The following is a 20,121-nucleotide window of genomic DNA, read 5'->3' as shown; positions in this document are numbered from 1 at the left end:
TGAAGCTCTTGCGGCGCAGGGGGGTGAACATTTGTGCCATCCCTTTCATAATTCCTCCAATCGCAGAGTTGCTGATTATTATTTCCAGAATCTGTATATGTACCCTCATCAATGGCCATGAGTGCACTTAATCATTTCTGATTTACTCCAATTTCTCTAATCAAAACCTCAATTGTGTTTGAAAAACACAACTGAGGTTTGAAAAACTGAATTACCCAAATTTGCATATCAAGGATTAAAGGATCCAAAATCACCCAGTTTTCTTGGCTCTTTTAAGTGAAGTACAAAAGTGGGCCCCACTTGTGTGTAAAAACAAAAACAATCAACTTTGTCGCCAAAACACCCCCTAGACACTGAAGTAATGTAGACTAAATAAATTAATTAATTTGAAAAAAGTATTATTGAAGTCTCTCAGAGTGAGATACAAACTGCTTTGGTACCAGTTGCTTAACATCAATGGAGCTGCTGCTCACCACACGTCCTCTCCCTTTGGATAAGGGATGTCTCTCTATATGTGTCCTACAGACTGTGTGGGTGTGTCTTACAGGCTCCAGACAGACTCAGTGGGCATTTCACTGTCTGTGCTGGAGTCCAGATACAAAATTCTGTTCATATTTGGATACACCATTCATCACAAAAGTATAAATTTATTAAACGACTGTGAGACCTTGAGGTTGATCTGAATGAAGTCCAACCCATGCTTACAGAAACTGATTTTTGCATAATGTAACATTTAAATTCATATTAAATGATAGAAAGTGCATCAGATGCAAAAAAAAAAAAAACACGCTAATGCAGTGGTGTAAAGCAGTCTGCCCTGATTTGCCATCACCAAAGATAAGTGGTGTTGTGGATGATATTGGTCCATCCTTTCGAGTGCATAATGCATGTAATGCACTTGCTGGCTACAAGAAGCTTTTTTTCTGTCCAAGAGATTCTTGTGTTGGCTGCTGCTGCTGTCTCAGGTATTTAAAAAAGAAAAAAAAACTCATATGGACGTAAGCACTTACTTTTTGGAGTGCTTAGAAAAACACACTCAAAGGCTTGGTTCAATGCCACCACAATTCACAACCACCTCCAGATGTGTAAAACTGTATTTTTTTGGCTTTGGGGTTGTGGTGAGGGAAATGTGCACATCACAAATATATACTGAGAAATCAATGTGCTTTCATATAAAAGTCAGATTATTTATTTATTTTACCCTGACTTTTGTATCTGTTATTGACATGGCTGTTCACTCCATCAACTATAATAAAGTTCTGTATAGATTCCTTAACATAGTAGTAGTAGTAGTCGGGTAGCTTTTGCAAAACTATGATAACATCAAGAATGTTAGTGTTATCACCAATCAGTATAACTAGGACGCTGCTTAGTGAATTTTTCTGAACAAAAACAGACTTTTTGAAATATGTCTTAGTTGCAAACAAATGTCAAAGCAACAAATAGCCAATAACTTGCTCATGTATCAAGTTTTTGCATCCAGGTGCACCAGTGTTGCACTATGCATTTTGTAATATAATTTAATTAAGAAATAAAAACTGCTACATAGCTGCTATTGTTATTTGCCGTTTCTTGTTGTTAGCCGTTTTCAGAGGTTTTAATGAGATTCAAAATACTAAATTTCAGTGTGTTAACCTTGTATAAAGACAACAAAATGAAAAGAAGGAAATAAGAAAACCAAACAGCTTTTATAGAGGCACCCACAGCGTTTCTCATATATAGTTTGGGAAACACGTAATATCCCAAATAAATAACAAAAAGCTCTTAAATATGTTTTATTTTCAGTGCATGTACTGTATATGACTCAAATGTGTGTCTTCATTTTACCTCTAAGACTACATTAAATATTTTAAGTACGAGGGCTGTCAATAAAGTAATGGTCTTTTTTATTTTTTTCAAAAACTGTATGGATTTCATTCATATGTTTTTACGTCAGACATGCTTGAACCCTTGTGCGCATGCGTGAGTTTTTCCACGCCTGTCGGTTACGTCATTCGCCTGTGAGCACGCCTTGGGAAGGAGTGGTCCCGCCCCCTCGGCGGATTTTCATTGTCTGGAAATGGTGGAATGAAAAGGACTTTTTTTCCATCAGAATTTTTCAGAAGCTGTTAGAGACTGGCACCTGGAAACCATTCGAAAAATTTATCTGGCTTTCGGTGAAAATTTTACGGGCTTCACAGAGAATAAGGACTGTTACTACAGCTTTAAGGACCCCTTTAAGGATGCTCGGCGCGCCGCACTCCGAGCTGCGACAACGCGGCACAAGCCACCGGACCATTTCTAAAGGGATGGCTCTGTGGATACGAGACTATCGTGTGCTCTTTCTCTGATTATCACAAGAGCTGGACATCAGCTATTTTCTGGCAGATTTCACTTTTAACAAGAGATTTTGTCATGGAAAGCCGCGCGGAGGCTTCGCGCGTAAAGACCGATTCGCTTTGAAAGCGAGACAACGGAACACCTCCGTTTCAGCGTGTCAGAGGACAAGTTTGGACATGTCCAGCTCTCCACAATTTCTCTGATACTTACTGGACTGGTAAGCATTGAAAGCTGAGATAGGCATGTCCAAACTTGTCCCATGACACGCCGAAACGGAGGTGTTCCTTTGTCTCGCTTCCAAAACGAATCGGTTTTTATGCGTGAAGCCTCCGCCCGTCTTTCCATGACAATATCTCTTGTTAAAAGTGAAATCTGCCGGAAAATGGCTGATGTCCAGCTCTTGTGATAACCAGAGAAAGAGCACACGACGGTCTCGTATCCACAGAGCCATCTGCTTAGAAATGGTCCGGTGGCTTGTGCCGCGTCATCGCAGCTCGGAGCGCGGCTCGCCGAGTGTCCTTAAAGGGGTCCTTAAAGCTGTAGTAACAGTCCTTATTCTCTGCGAAGCCCGAAAAATTTTCACCGAAAGCCAGATAAATTTTTCGAATGGTTTCCAGGTGCCACTCTCTAACAGTTTCTGAAAAAATTCTGATGGAAAAAAGTCCTTTTCATTCCGCCATTTCCAGACAATGAAAATCCGACGAGGGGGCGGGACCACTCCTTCCCAAGGCGTGCTCACAGGCGAATGACGTCACCGACAGGCATGGAAAACTCACGCATGCGCATGAGGGTTCAAGCATGTCTGACGTAAAAACATATGAATGAAATCCATATAGTTTTTGAAAAAAATAAAAAGGACCGTTACTTTATTGACAGACCTCGTAGTTTCTGACAATTTGTAAGAAAATTGGATTGTGTTAATAAGGCTTTTACAATGGTATCAAATGTTATACTTTTCTAAAGTGTATAAGCTGCTGCACTATATTTTATCTTTCACATTAAATGACCCATTTCTGGGTGATGTCTCATCACTTTCACTGTCAAATATGGGGAGGATTAAATGTCTTCAAGGTTTGCCTTGAACGCCCAAAACACCTAAAGTCACACTTATCTTGAGACAGGACAGTCGAATGGAGGAAAATATGGATTGTGCTTTGTAAGGAATAGTGTGTACCAGCATAAAGCATTTTAAATGACTATATAACACCCAACTAAATGTGGCCTGTCATCACTCACAACATAAAGGTCCTAAGCATACATATCTTCTATAGTTTTCTTTAAAACAATAGACTTTTTTTTGGTGGGGTTGGGGGCGTCTTTATCCTGATAAGGAGTTGGGCTACCAGTATAAAGACATGTGATTGATTCTTGGTTATCTTGTCTGGCTACATCCTTGACAAGACACTTCATATACATTGTCTCAGTCCATTCAGACGTACAATAATTGTAAATTGGTGCCAGCCTTGATGGGGGAATGAAACTGGGTCAGATTGGCCTCTTGTCCAAGAGTGGTAGACTCTTGCCTGTTTCACAATATGCAATCTAGCGATAGGCATCATTGCCAATGGGCCTCAGGGCCTGTATAAAACTTACTTCTTTTTCCTAGGAGTCCATAAGACTGTATAGTAGTTTCACTAAAAAAGAAATACTCCATTTCTTCAGATTTTTAAAGGTGTGCTAAATTCTACACACCTGCTTTCATAACTTTGGGTTACATGTTAGGCACCCTCATGTCTATACACATTCCCAGCATAGCCCAGGTTAAAGCTATGGTTGTGAATTTATAACTGCCTTTTGTTAGATTTCTGACTGATTAATATTCTGTTTATTTAGCATAGCCAATGTGGTCATGCTGGTGTTGTTAATTAATTGTTGCTAATTGTAAATCATTGTGGAAGCCTGAGCAAAAGTGGCACTTTGATTAATTACCCACCCGGGTATGACTGATTGGTTTTTCATTGTAGTTGGCCTCTTGTGCTGTGGCACTCACATACATCTTTCCAGTGGTCATGTCTGTGGCCTGAGACACAGCAAACTCCTCAGTATTCAGTACTTAGTGCAAATATTAACACTAATTGTGAGTTGATGTAGTTTTCTCCCATTCTGTTAAAACTTCACATAGTTTTTAAATATGACTTTTCAATAGTGTTAAATTTATGATGCTCTTTATCTTGCTTTGACATTTGAAAGTTTATTTTCTTCTGTATGAGTGTACTTTAACACTGGTTATCTTTAAAAGTCTAATTGTTTGGTCAATGTTCAGAATATCACAGACAAACGTCTCAGGGTGGGTTTGAACCAACAACCTTCTGACTTTGATAAAGACAAATTAGTCTCATAGAAAGTTGAATGAGCACTTATCTGATCTACTCTGACAAATAACTCCAATACTGTACAAGATTTAACATTTAGGTTTTAATTAACACTTTGCAAGGTAAAACAATTCTGACTTTTTTTTTTTACATTGAGATTTTAACATTCTACTTTTTGCTAGAGGGCACAGCTGTCAGCAGTGTTCAAAGGAGGAGGCATTTCTTCTCAGAGAGTAGTCTGAATATCATCCAGGCAAGTCATAATGCACAGCTTGATGGCAATTCTTTATTGTATATAAGGGGCTGAGAAAGCAGGATGCAAAGGCACTGTAAGTAGACAAGAAGCATTTGTTCCTAGAATGTGTATGTACCCCCAGCCTGATCACAGAGGAACTGAAGTACTGCTTTCCTGCAGACTTGCACCTCATTCCACCTCAGTCACTGTAAGTGATAGTACTGTACTGACAGATAACTCTGCTTCAGCACCATTAGGTAGGTAGGTGACTTTGAACAGTGTATGAAGCTGCTTGTCCTACCTGAATGCTGGACATCTCTGGTTCCAGAGTTTTAGTGACTGATCTGCTAGAGGGAGAGTGCCCCCCCCTTCAAGAGGAAAATTTTGAATTTTTCACACTTTAAAGGAGCTATTTTGGTGAATTTTAACAGATGAAAAGATGATTATGTGGATAAAAATGCCCTCATTTATACCTTTAAATCTTGGCCATGAATTCATATTAAATTGTAACAAAATTTATTGTGACCACATTCCAAATCAATGTTTGTCAATAATGAAACCACATAGCCAGGATAGTCAGTCCAATGTACATGTAAATCCTTGTAAAATTCATTCAAGACCACACTACAAATGGTTTTTTTTTTTCAATTAAAAAAACAGGTATGTTGATTTCACTCAGTCCAATGTAAAATCCAAGTTAACACTATCTACAGTACCGAAATGAAGAACAAAAAGTCATGTACAGATAATTCTAGCTAGTTTGTGTGGTATTTTACTCTTTTTCAGTAATTTATGTCGAATCCTGGTGAAACATGGGCCCCACCCATGTCCCTTGTTGATGTGTTCAACCCTTTTTTTATATATCTTCTTAGTTCATTTATATTTATCTTACCCTCTTAGTTCATTTTTTAAAAATAAGTAATAATAAATAAATACTCAAATTAAAAATAAATAAAGAATTGGCTTTTGGAAGAATTATTTTGGATCTGCTCAGTAAAACACAACAGATTAGGACAAACTAGCTTGTGAGAAGGAAATGACATGAAAAGCATTAATGGTGGTTATTGGTTTGCCTTTTACAAAATAAAGGAAGCTTTTCCATTAGATGTTTGTCCTAATTGTGTTTTACTGAGCAAATACCAAGTTTTTTTTTTTCAAAAGCCAATTTTATTATTATTTTATTTATTTGCGTATGTATTTGCAATATTTTCCTTGAATTTTCCTCCTAAAAGCCCATTGCTTGTCTATCAGGTTTAGCAGGAATCAGAACCCAGATGAAGGATGCACACAGGTTTCTGGCAGGTAAAACTATTTATTTATGATGCAAACACACAGATCAAAACAGGAGTAACACAAGCATAAAATGATGACAACCAAACATAGCGTGAAAAACCAACAGTGAACCGACAAAGAGAGAGTGGAATCCAGGAGGTGATTTACTGGAGTACTATTTGAAAAACACTAGAAAGTGATAATTGTGCAGACAAACGTAAAATAAAATGTACTAACATGGAGTGGTTGTTCTCACTCATCTTCAACTGCTTACTGCAACTAGAGCACTGTGCTGATAGAGCACAAATCTCTGCCAACACCAGTTTCCAATTCCACAAAATTTTACCTTGGAGAAAAAAAAAAAAAAATTCAAGGTCATCGTCCTGGCAGAAGTGAGTTTTCATAAGCTAAATTAGATGTGAACAAATGTCAGGAGTATGTATTTAGTTCATGCACTTTAATACTTGTAGAACTTTTTTGTGGTGTTGTCAGGTTTTTTTTTTTTTTTTACTTTTTTGGTTTCTGAATACTTTTTCAGAAAGTTTTCACAGAACATTGGTTATCTCTGCTATGCACAATTTGTCATTGCTTTTTGCCACTTGGTTTCTGACTGATAACTGGAATATAGGCAAACAGGCAAAAAATTGGAACTTTCATTTTTTCATTTTAGTGGTGGAGGTAAATCCATAAGAAAAATGAGAGTGATTGAGGCACTTTGGATTGAGATATAATGTAAAATGTACACTAAACATGCTTTTCAATATTAACTCCAACTCAGTGGTGGGCACAGCTAACCAAAAAGTTAGCTTCAATAACCATTAATCCAATAATTAAGTTATCTTTTATGACGCTAAACCGGTAAACTTCTAAAAAATGTATCTTTATTACAGATTCCCGATAACCGATAACTTTTAGTATTTAGTATTGATCCAGAACATGCAAACACCACAAAGAAAGGCTGCAGGTGGGAATCGATCCCATGACCTTCTTGCTGTGAGGCAACAGTGCTAACCACTAAGTCACCATGCTGATTGCTCTTAAACTGAGAAGTAATAAAAATAATAATACAGGTTTTTGCTATTTCACATAGTACTATATGAGTATATTCAAAGACGTTTTGGGAATTGCTTTAAATTTTACAAAATCTTATTTTGTCACTCAGCAATCTCTCACTTTTTATTCATGGATAATGTGTATATCTTTTTAAGAGCTTTTCATGTCAGTTATTCAATATTTTGTTAATTATTTAGGCAGAGCTTCCTTATAGCATGTGTTGATTTTCCCAAACCGTTTGACCCTGTTGACTGGGTGGCTCTGCTCTGGGACATCCTGAAGAGTTGCAGGATCCCTAACAAGTTGTTAGAAATAAAATCAAATAAAATTAAATCAATTTTATTTATATAGTGCCAAATCACAACAAACAGTTGCCCCAAGGCCCTCTATATTGCAAGGCAAGGCTATACAATAATTACGGAAAAACCCCAACGGTCAAAACGACCCCCTGTGAGCAAGCACTTGGCGACAGTGGGAAGGAAAAACTCCCTTTTAACAGGAAGAAACCTCCAGCAGAACCAGGCTCAGGGAGGGGCAGTCTTCTGCTGGGACTGGATGGGGCTGAGGGAGAGAACCAGGAAAAAGACATGCTGTGGAGGGGAGCAGAGATCAATCACTAATGATTAAATGCAGAGTGGTGCATACAGAGCAAAAAGAGAAAGAAACACTCAGTGCATCATGGGAACCCCCCAGCAGTCTAAGTCTATAGCAGCATAACTAAGGGATGGTTCAGGGTCACCTGATCCAGCCCTAACTATAAGCTTTAGCAAAAAGGAAAGTTTTAAGCCTAATCTTAAAAGTAGAGAGGGTGTCTGTCTCCCTGATCCGAATTGGGTGCTGGTTCCACAGGAGAGGAGCCTGAAAGCTGAAGGCTCTGCCTCCCATTCTACTCTTACAAACCCTAGGAACTACAAGTAAGCCTGCAGTCTGAGAGCAAAGCGCTCTATTGGGGTGATATGGTACTATGAGGTCCCTAAGATAAGATGGGACCTGATTATTCAAAACCTTATAAGTAAGAAGAAGAATTTTAAATTCTATTCTAGAATTAACAGGAAGCCAATGAAGAGAGGCCAATATGGGTGAGATATGCTCTCTCCTTCTAATCCCTGTCAGTACTCTAGCTGCAGCATTTTGAATTAACTGAAGGCTTTTCAGGGAACTTTTAGGACAACCTGATAATAATGAATTACAATAGTCCAGCCTAGAGGAAATAAATGCATGAATTAGTTTTTCAGCATCACTCTGAGACAAGACCTTTCTAATTTTAGAGATATTGCGCAAATGCAAAAAAACAGTCCTACATATTTGTTTAATATGCGCATTGAATGACATATCCTGATCAAAAATAACTCCAAGATTTCTCACAGTATTACTAGAGGTCAGGGTAATGCCATCCAGAGTAAGGATCTGGTTAGACACCATGTTTCTAAGATTTGTGGGGCCAAGTACAATAACTTCAGTTTTATCTGAATTTAAAAGCAGGAAATTAGAGGTCATCCATGTCTTTATGTCTGTAAGACAATCCTGCAGTTTAGCTAATTGGTGTGTGTCCTCTGGCTTCATGGATAGATAAAGCTGGGTATCATCTGCGTAACAATGAAAATTTAAGCAATGCTGTCTAATAATACTGCCTAAGGGAAACATGTATAAAGTGAATAAAATTGGTCCTAGCACAGAACCTTGTGGAACTCCATAATTAACCTTAGTCTGTGAAGAAGATTCCCCATTTACATGAACAAATTGTAATCTATTAGATAAATATGATTCAAACCACCACAGCGCAGTGCCTTTAATACCTATGGCATGCTCTAATCTCTGTAATAAAATTTTATGGTCAACAGTATCAAAAGCAGCACTGAGGTCTAACAGAACAAGCACAGAGATGAGTCCACTGTCTGAGGCCATAAGAAGATCATTTGTAACCTTCACTAATGCTGTTTCTGTACTATGATGAATTCTAAAACCTGACTGAAACGCTTCAAATAGACCATTCCTCTGCAGATGATCAGTTAGCTGTTTTACAACTACCCTTTCAAGAATTTTTGAGAGAAAAGGAAGGTTGGAGATTGGCCTATAATTAGCTAAGATAGCTGGGTCAAGTGATGGCTTTTTAAGTAATGGTTTAATTACTGCCATCTTAAAAGCCTGTGGTACATAGCCAACTAATAAAGATAGATTGATTATACTTAAGATCGAAGCATTAATTAATGGTAGGGCTTCCTTGAGCAGCCTGGTAGGAATGGGGTCTAATATACATGTTGATGGTTTGGAGGAAGTAACTAAGAAAATAACTCAGACAGAACAATTTGAGAGAAAGAGTCTAACTAAATATCGGCATCGCTGAAAGCAGCCAAAGAGAACGATATGTCTTTGGAATGGTTATGAGTAATTTGTTCTCTAATAGTTAAAATTTTATTAGCAAAGAAAGTCATGAAGTCATTACTAGTTAAAGTTAAAGGAATACTCGGCTCAGTAGAGTTCTGACTCTTTGTCAGCCTGGCTACAGTGCTGAAAAGAAACCTGGGGTTGTTCTTATTTTCTTCAATTAGTGATGAGTAGTAAGACGTCCTAGCTTTACGGAGGGCTTTTTTATAGAGCAACAGACTATTTTTCCAGGCTAAGTGAAGATCTTCTAAATTAGTGAGACGCCATTTCCTCTCCAACTTACGGGTTATCTGCTTTAAGCTGCGAGTTTGTGAGTTATACCAAGGAGTCAGGCACTTCTGATTTAAGGCTCTCTTTTTCAGAGGAGCTACAGCATCTAAAGTTGTCTTCAATGAGGATGTAAAACTATTGATGAGATACTCTATCTCACTCACAGAGTTTAGGTAGCTACTCTGCACTGTGTTGGTATATGGCATTAGAGAACATAACGAAGGAATCATATCCTTAAACCTAGTTACAGCGCTTTCTGAAAGACTTCTAGTGTAATGAAACTTATTCCCCACTGCTGGGTAGTTCATCAGAGTAAATGTAAATGTTATTAAGAAATGATCAGACAGAAGGGAGTTTTCAGGGAATACTGTTAAGTCTTCAATTTCCATACCATAAGTCAGAACAAGATCTAAGATATGATTAAAGTGGTGGGTGGACTCATTTACATTTTGAGCAAAGCCAATTGAGTCTAATAATAGATTAAATGCAGTGTTGAGGCTGTCATTCTCAGCATCTGTGTGGATGTTAAAATCGCCCACTATAATTATCTTATCTGAGCTAAGCACTAAGTCAGACAAAAGGTCTGAAAATTCACAGAGAAACTCACAGTAACGACCAGGTGGACGATAGATAATAACAAATAAAACTGGCTTTTGGGACTTCCAATTTGGATGGACAAGACTAAGAGTCAAGCTTTCAAATGAATTAAAGCTCTGTCTGGGTTTTGGATTAAATAATAAGCTGGAATGGAAGATTGCTGCTAATCCTCCGCCTCGGCCTGTGCTATGAGTGTTCTGGCAGTTAGTGTGACTCGGGGGTGTTGACTCATTTAAACTAACATATTCATCCTGCTGTAACCAGGTTTCTGTAAGGCAGAATAAATCAATATGTTGATCAATTATTATATAATTTACTAAAAGGGACTTAGAAGAGAGAGACCTAATGTTTAATAGACCACATTTAACTGTTTTAGTCTGTGGTGCAGTTGATGGTGCTATATTATTGTTTCTTTTTGAATTTTTATGCTTAAATAGATTTTTACTGGTTGTTGGTGGTCTGGGAGCAGGCACCGTCTCTACAGGGATGGGGTAATGAGGGGATGGCAGGGGGAGAGAAGCTGCAGAGAGGTGTGTAAGACTACAACTCTGCTTCCTGGTCCCAACCCTGGATAGTCACGGTTTGGAGGATTTAAGAAAATTGGCCAGATTTCTAGAAATGAGAGCTGCTCCATCCAAAGTGGGATGGATGCCATCTCTCTTAACAAGACCAGGTTTTCCCCAGAAGCTTTGCCAATTATTTATGAAGCCCACCTCATTTTTTGGACACCACTCAGACAACCAGCAATTCAAGGAGAACATGCAGCTAAACATGTCACTCCCGGTCCGATTGGGGAGGGGCCCAGAGAAAACTACAGAGTCCGACATTGTTTTTGCAAAGTTACACACCGATTCAATGTTAATTTTAGTGACCTCCGATTGGCGTAACCGGGTGTCATTACTGCCGACGTGAATTACGATCTTACCAAATTTACGCTTAGCCTTAGCCAGCAGTTTCAAATTTCCTTCAGTGTCGCCTGCTCTGGCCCCCGGAAGACAATTGACTATGGTTGCTGGTGTCCCTAACTTCACATTTCTCAAAACAGAGTCGCCAATAACCAGAGTTTGTTCCTCGGCGGGTGTGTCGCCGAGTGTGGAAAAACGGTTAGAAATGTGAACGGGTTGGCGGTGTACACGGGGCTTCTGTTTAGGGCTACGCTTCCTCCTCACAGTCACCCAGTCGGCCTGCTTTCCCGGCTGCTTGGGATCTGCTGGAAGGGAACTAACGGTGGCTAAGCTACCTTGGTCCGCACCGACTACAGGGGCCTGGCTAGCTGTACAATTTTCCACGGTGCGGAGCCAAGTCTCCAATTCGCCCAGCCTGGCCTCCAAAGCTACGAATAAGCTACACTTATTACAAGTATCATTACTGCTAAAGGAGGCCGAGGAATAACTAAACATTTCACACCCAGAGCAGAAAAGTGCGGGAGAGACAGGAGAAGCTGCCATGCTAAACCGGCTAAGAGCTAGTAGCTGTGCTAAGCTAGTGGATTCCTAAAAACACACAAAGTGAATAATGTGTAAATAATTTAGAGGTGATTCAGCAGAGGGAGTGCTTTAGTTAAGGCACGTGAAGATTACACTGTGAAACAAATCGTTATCTAGTTATCTAGATCAATCTAACTGCGCAGATTAAACAGCTAACAGATACAGCAAAACACCGCTGTGCTCCGGAACAGGAAGTGATACAATACCGCAGTGAGAGCCAACCACCAGTAGAGGCCCACACAGCTGGCTTATACACAGGTGTACTGTGAACGCTGTGCAAAGTGGAGGCAGAGTCTCTGACTTTTTTTCAGTGAATTGTGTTGTTTGAAATGGATGTGGTCTGGCTGTAGGGACTGGATGTTGGGTAAGGACCATGATGTCGCAGAGGACACTGGGATCTTTGCAGAATCAGTGGATGCCATAATTGAAGCACTTGAGAAGATGAGTGAGGAGTTGGAGTGTCTGGGTTTGCTGTTGTCCTGGGTGAGACTAAGATCCAGACTTTCAGTGACTTCCTGGACTTGGCTGTCAGATGTCTATCTATAAGTGTCTAGTCTTGGAGAGATTCACTTCTTTTGACAGTGACATTCAGGATTTTGATCCTTGGCCTTTGAGTTTGAGAGAAAAGAGCATGGAAAGAGCTTTGGGGAGGTGATGGTCTAGTGGTTAAAGCGTTGGGCTTGAGACCAGAGGATCCTCAGTTCAAATCCCAGCCTGACCAGTAAATCACTAAGGCCCCTTGGGCAAGGTCCTGAATCCCCTAGTAGCTCCCCATGTGCAGTGAGTACCTTGACCAACCTGACATCGGGGTGAATGTGTGGCATTGATTTGTAAAGTGCTTTGAGCTTCTGATGCAGATGGAAAAGCGCTATCTAAATGCAGTCCATTTAACATTTATAGCTTATAGAACCCTGACGTTGCTGGACAGAGGCATTTGGTGATGGTGATGCTGATATATTTGCAGAAGTCTTTAGGGTCCTGGTGGTTTCTGTCGTACTATGTGGTTGTGACACATACATGCAAACAAGTGACCTTAGGCATTGACTGGAGGTCTTTGGTACTCGCTCTCATCTGAGGATCCTTTGGTACCATTGGAATGACTTTGTGTCAAATGAACATGGTGCGTTTCTCTGTGCCTCAGTCCTGAGGATTAATAGTTACTTAAATAGTTACTGTATCATGTGTATGTGTATATCATGCTCAGTAATGTGAAAATATTTACTTGACTGCATGTAGACATTTGCTGCCTTTGTTTTACCCCTCTAATATTTTTAACATTTGTGTCAACAAATATGATTTGAATGTTTGACTCATGTGCATTAAATGGGTAAAGCTAGTTACATCCACCAAGGACGTCATAAAATCATCTGCATTTATTTATTTGTCTGTCTGTCTGTTTTAGCAGGGTTACGTCAAAACTACTGCACGGATTTTGACAAAAGTTTTACCACAGACACATATTAGGTCATGGAAGAATCCATCAAGTTTTGGCGGTGCTCTCGATCCGGATCCGGATTCTGGACCAAGTTTCACTTTATATAGGCTTTGAAGGATTACTGTTACCAGGATTACGTCAAAGCTTCTTCACTGATTTGCACCACGAATTTGCACCACGAATATGCAGTGGCTTGCAAAAGTATTCAGCCCCTTGGTATTTCTCACATTTTAATTTGTTTATGGATACATGAATATTTCCAAGTCACCGAATAGGTCTTGAATGTGTCTTGAATGTTCATGTATCCATCTCCTGACTTGTCTGAAGAAAACTGGCAATTAAACTGATTATTTACAGGTATTATACCAAAGGGGCTGATTAGCAGCCGATCTGCTCTGTGTCAGCCTGATCCCGTCAGATCTCAGAAGCTAAGCAGAGCAGGATCTGGTTAGTACTTTGATGGGAGACCTCTTTGGAACACCAGCGGCTGTGTGTGTTTCTCCGGGTAAAACTGGAGTTGTGTCAGGAAGGGCATCCGGTGTAAAACTTGTGCAAATTACCGATGCGGATCTGGCTGTATCCGCTGTGGTGACCCCGAACGAAACCAGGAGCAGCCGGATGAACAACACAAAATACCAAAGGGCTGATTACTTATGCAACCCATAATCTTAGCTTTTATAATTTTAATTAATTTATGTCAGGTTGTAGAGATTTACTTTCAGATAGAGTTCAAGGAAGATAATTTTAGAAAATTTTATATTGAGAAGCCTGGTTTACTTTTTGTATTTGAAATGTCATAAACAAATTAAAATGTGTGAAATACCAAGGGGCTGAATACTTTTGCAAACCACTGTATATTAGACCATGGAAGACCATTAAATTTTGGAGGTGATCCGGATCTGAATCCAAATTCTGGATCAAGATTTCTCTTTATACATGGTTTGAAGGATTACGTCAAAACTACTTAATGGATTCTCACGAAATATGCACCACAGATAGATATTAGGGCATGGAAGACTCCACTGAATGTTGGAGGTGATCTAGATCCGGATTGGCGGACATCAGAAATTTCTGATTCCTCTTGTTATTACTGAATTTAGGGCCACAGTTGTTTTAATAGCAGCAATGCACCTCTAATATATAAAGAATATTCTGTGACACTTGTTTGGATTGTGTGATTGTGTGAAGGTCACTAAACTGTGCATAGTTGTACCATGTCGAACACATTTAGTGTAATCACATTATCTGTTTGTGTTTTCCTGTTAGTGAGGACAGCTACTCTGTCATAGACTACACGCTGAGAGATGAGATCTGGGTTGGTCCCTGCCAGCCTGAGGACATCAACCTGTTTCCTGTCAGAGGCACCACCAGCATGCTTAGCTCACGGCAGCCTGGTGCCAGCCACATCTTTCGTCTGCAATTCTGTAGCAAACACTCCGGTGAAAAGGTGCCAATGATCCTGGGGGCGGAGTTACTGTGAGTGCATTATTCTGTAACTTTTGTTTGACATTTTTTCCACATTTAGAGAGTAAAGCTGTGCTCAGGGAGCAAGTAAAAAGTCCAACAATCCTGTTATTTTCTTTTGAGGTTTCTTTTTATTTCTTTTACATCTTCTCTAGATCCTGATGACTGAACTTTTTTTCTGGTTGCTCATCTGTGATCCTGATTATTACACAGGCTAATCCAAAAATAAAAAATAAAAAAAAAACTGGAACCCATAAGAATAGTAATAAAATCATACAAAGATTATTATTCCAATCATCTTCCCCAACATGTCTTGGTCATCCAAGGAAAAAAACATTTTGCTTGGAGGCCTATTTTGCTCGCAAATCATACCATTTGGAGCATAATTTGGAAAGAACATGACCTTTATGCAAAGCAACCAAGATAACTGAAACTTTGGGGAAGGATCATACACAGACTGAAGTTTTGTAAATCCTTTGTATGAGTTATTACAATTTTTTCTTCTTTTTTTTTGGGGGGGGGGGGGGGGGGTCACCCTGTAAATGTTCTTGAATACTTATCTTTGATCACTAATCTTTGATTCTGATTGTCAAGTGCTGGTCATGAGCACTTATCTTCTATACTGGCCTTTGATCTCTGATGCTCTGGGAACAAGATCAAAGTTATATAGATCAAAGAAAGCAATTCAAGATGAAAGGCAAGATCCACCACAGGATCCACACAAAAATTTAATCAGTTCTTTCTTGGCCTGAAGCTTATCTCTTGACCAAATTTCATTGGAATCTGTTCATAACCTTAACATGCTCTCATCGGTTGAGGTCATACCAGGTGATATGAATCCTGTGTTTGTCAACTGGTGTAGTTATACCTGTACCATTGCTCAGTCTATCAGCCTTTTCATACATTACAGTTTTGTTTTGTTACATTTCAGCTTGTCTGACACTGATGTTCTTTGCAGTGTAACAGTGTGTATTATTCACTTTTCTTATTCCTGAGCCTGTATTCCTAGGAAATGGTTAATATTCACCTCTTTTCATCAAATCACATCCAGTATTCCTTTATGCACTCTAATCTGTCTTTAGCGATCTGTCCTTTGCTCTTCTTTCAGACTCTGTTTGGAATGGCACAGTTCACAGGGATATTTTATTACATCTGTTCTCCTGGGATGGTCTAAGTGAGCCTTGCTGTTTTGGTGGTCGTTTATGTAACAAAGTGTGCTTTACAGTCTTTGTCTGTTTTAGATAAATAGCCAGAGTTTCTGCCAGTGCAGGAATAATGTAGTTAAGTTCAGGTATTCTTGCTGGTTTTAGGTGAAATTTGCAACATGTGCAGTACAAATTATTTTCATAGTCAAGTCAAGTCTGGAAGCATATGCTGGTGCCGCACTTTGCCACATCCACAACACCACAGAACTGCCTTGAGTCCTGGATTGCACCCCCCCCCCCCTTTCCAGGCACACAACCAGTCCATGCACACATCTCTAAAATGATCATCCATCTGCCACAGCCAGGGGAAATGTGGGCATCCCTTGGCCTTCTCCATACATAATCTAAATACACAGGTAGCTGGTTTTAATTTGAAATTCATGCATTTGGTCTTATACGACCAGATCCCTCAAGGTGTGTGTGTGTGTGTGTGTGTGTGTGTGTGTGTGTGTGTGTGTGTGTGTGTGTGTGTGTGTGTGTGTGTGTGTGTGTGTGTGTGTGTGTGTGTGTGTGTGTGTGTAACAATAGAAGGGTCTCCCTGCCAGGAGAGAAACATTGCTGACATTAACTCAAGATGCAGTTCACATTGGGTGTGAAAAAGCTTGGCGTCTCCAGATTCCCCGGAGAATCGCTCTGGTTGTGACAGCTGATTGCAGAATACAGGCATAGCTGCAGAGGCCGGTAGGGCTGCACTCAGACCCGGAAGTGGTTGACTGGTTGAGGCAGGTGCCAAGTCAGTGGAGGCCTGACGTGAAACTGTACCAAGAAGTTGCTCGGTCTGAGAACTCATGGAAGTCATGAAGGCATCTTGCCGCTTAGCAAGGTCACTGATACCGGAGCTCAATGCAGTAAGATGGTCCTCTTGTTGTGATAGCTGGTCGCTATGGTGGCATACCGCCAGCCGGAACACACTTGAGTCCGCTGTGTCCATGGTTGGCCAGATCGTTCTATCAGACTGGACAGACTGAAACGTCTGAACACAATTGCAGGACCCAACACTGTAGCTCTGGTTAGTAAAAACGTTAACTGAAGGATTCAGTGGGGCCCGGTACACAGCAAGGCAGTCAATAATAAGCAAACAGATCCAAAACATCAGGCGTAAGGCGTGGTTGGTACAAACAAACAGGTGGTCAAAACACAATGTGGCAGCAGGACAGAAACATAGAACACAGAGCTGGAAGTGATGGAACAAGGTGCAACGATCTGGCGGGGAACTAGTGCAACCAGTGGAGCTCCCCCCGAGCCAAACTCTCGTTCAGTTAGTAATCCTTTACTATTAAAGTATTATTAAATATATAAAGAAAAAATTTAATAAATGTAAACTTTAAATTGACCATAGGTGTGTTTGGGTGTGAATGTGCTTGTCTATATATGGCCCTGCGACAGCCTGGTGTCCTGTCGAGGGTGTACCCACCTCACGACCTTGGACTGCTGGGATAGGTTCCAGCACCCCCGTGATCCTTAATTGGAGAAAGTGGGTATAGAAATGGATGGATGGATCTGTTTGTTTAGTTGTAATTCCTGTTTAATTCTCCATACAAATAAACCCAAAGGTGGTCTATTTAGATTATACAGTAGTGTTCAGAATAATAGTAGTGCTATGTGACTAAAAAGATTAATTCAGGTTTTGCATATATTTCTTATTGTTACATGGGAAACAAGGTACCAGTAGATTCAGTAGATTCTCACAAATCCAACAAGACCAAGCATTCATGATATGCACACTCTTAAGGCTATGAAATTGGGCTATTAGTAAAAAAAAAAGTAGAAAAGGGGGTGTTCACAAAAATAGTAGTGTGGCATTCAGTCAGTGAGTTTGTCAATTTTGTGGAAAAAAACAGGTGTGAATCAGGTGTCCCCTATTTAAGGATGAAGCCAGCACCTGTTGAACATGCTTTTCTCTTTGAAAGCCTGAGGAAAATGGAACGTTCAAGACATTGTTCAGAAGAATAGCGTAGTTTGCTTAAAAAGTTGATTTGGAGAGGGGAAAACTTCTGGAGTCTGGAGTTACCTGTAAGTGCTGTGACAGTCAGAAGACGCCTGTGTGAAGCTAATTTATTTGCAAGAATCCCTCGCAAAGTCCCTCTGTTAAATAAAAGACGTGCAGAAGAGGTTACAATTTGCCAAAGAACACATCAACTGGCCTAAAGAGAAATGGAGGAATATTTTGTGGACTGATGAGAGTAAAGTTGTTCTTTTTGGGTCCAAGGGCTGCAGACAGTTTGTGAGACAACCCCCAAACTCTGAATTCAAGCCACAGTTCAGTGAAGACAGTGAAGCATGGTGGTGCAAGCATCATGATATGGGCGTGTTTCTCCTACTATGTGTTGGGCCTATATATCGCATACCAGGTATCATGGATCAGTTTGGATATGTCAGAATATTTGAAGAGGTCATGTTGCCTTATGCTGAAGAGGACATGCCCTTGAAATGGGTGTTTCAACAAGACAGTGACCCCAAGCACACTAGTAAACAAGTAAAATCTTGGTTCCAAACCAACAAAATTAATGCCTCGCAGATGTGAAGAAATCATGAAAAACTGTGGTTATACAACTAAATACTAGTTTAGTGATTCACAGGATTGCTAAAAAAAAGCAGTTTGAACATAATAGTTTTGAGTTTGTAGCGTCAACAACAGATGCTACTATTATTGTGAACACCCCCTTTTCTACTTTTTTTTTACTAATAGCCCATTTTCATAGCCTTAAGAGTGTACATATCATGAATGCTTGGTCTTGTTGGATTTGTGAGAATCTACTGAATCTACTGGTACCTTGTTTCCCATGTAACAATAAGAAATATACTCAAAACATGGATTAATCTTTTTAGTCACATAGCACTACTATTATTCTGAACACTACTGTATAACCTTGCAAACAAATATCACAGTTGTAAATTAATAGAAATTTAAATTTTTCACTAATTATTAGCTGTGGTTTAAGGCTTTGGTAAGGAAGGTCTGTGTGAGCTGAGCCTGTTGGCCTTCGTTCCTGTGCCGTCACGACACCCCCATCCCTTTTTTTCATGCTTCTGACTTCCAAAAAAGTGTGTCTGAACTTCTCTCTGCTTTTTTCAACCCTTTACTAGCAACCAGGAACTCTTCAACTTAAACAGTGCTATATTAATCTCAAATATATTTGATACGCTGTAATAAAGAGAGAAACAGTTTGCATGAGCCTCGATGTGGACGATTAATGGTCACTCCTCCAGTTATGACTTGGCCACACCTGTTTTAGGAACACCATTCATAAGTCATAGTGCTGCTGTGCTTTTATGAGTGATGAGTAACAGACAAGTCCCGTTTTATATAACGGGAAGGAATTAGCGGTTCTTGTAAATCACATACATGCACTAGATTGCAGAACAGTTTTCGTCTGATTCAGGTTTTACTCCTACTTTTCCATTGTCAGTATGAGAACTGACTTTATTGATCTGTATCAATCAATACTTGAAAAGTCAAGCAAACATGCGAGATATAAATCAATATTTCATATCATCATGATAAACCCTCGGTGGCGTGGAAAATTATCTCTTACATTCCTGGACTGGATGATGGAATTTTACATCCAGTGTTGATCCGGAGACGCCTGTGCATGAGTTTGTATAAAATGGGAACGTCGTTGCACACCAACAAACACACGATCCTTGACAGATCTGTAGCCTGGTCCAATGACTGGGAAAGCCCAGATGATTGGGGTCTGAAGACCTGCTGCAGCTTTTATCCACCTTTACAGTTGTTACAAGTCATCACCTGATCCGCCGTTGAGGACCTTTTATTTCACCAGATCCCCATTAACTGTCTTGTGTTCTGTATTCCTGATGGGCCTTCATGGCTACTGTAGTGGCAAAGGGGCACACAAGGTCCCCACCGCATTTCACACCAACATGACATCCCCTATGTGATCCATTACCCAGATGTCATGATGTGGTAAAGGGGTTGGAGTTTGACACCCTATATTTCACATATCACTGTAAAACAAAAACTACACAACTCAGACCTAATTCATTGAATTCATTAGGCTCTAAAATGAACTTTGAGCTTTGTATTTTCCGCTTCTGATTCCTCATCTTGTAATTAGTAACAGTA

At 39.8% G+C, this 20,121-nt stretch overlaps 1 protein-coding gene across 3 annotated transcripts in view; it reads left to right on the top strand.

Annotated features, from left to right (window-relative positions):
- LOC117508492 (rho guanine nucleotide exchange factor 26-like) overlaps positions 1–20,121 on the top strand; it is a 93,081-nt gene that overhangs the window by 45,132 nt on the left and 27,828 nt on the right. For all 3 annotated transcript variants that reach the window (XM_034168265.1, XM_034168266.1, XM_034168263.1), the window contains one exon: positions 14,632–14,841. In XM_034168265.1, coding sequence (XP_034024156.1) covers positions 14,632–14,841 — 210 coding nt within the window. The remainder of the gene's footprint in view (positions 1–14,631; positions 14,842–20,121) is intronic.

This window comes from Thalassophryne amazonica, chromosome 4, assembly GCF_902500255.1.
Source record: "Thalassophryne amazonica chromosome 4, fThaAma1.1, whole genome shotgun sequence".
In the NCBI taxonomy this organism is placed as follows: domain Eukaryota; kingdom Metazoa; phylum Chordata; class Actinopteri; order Batrachoidiformes; family Batrachoididae; genus Thalassophryne; species Thalassophryne amazonica.
Note: the sequence above shows the minus strand (reverse complement) of the source record. Positions and strands in the feature narration are given on the sequence as shown.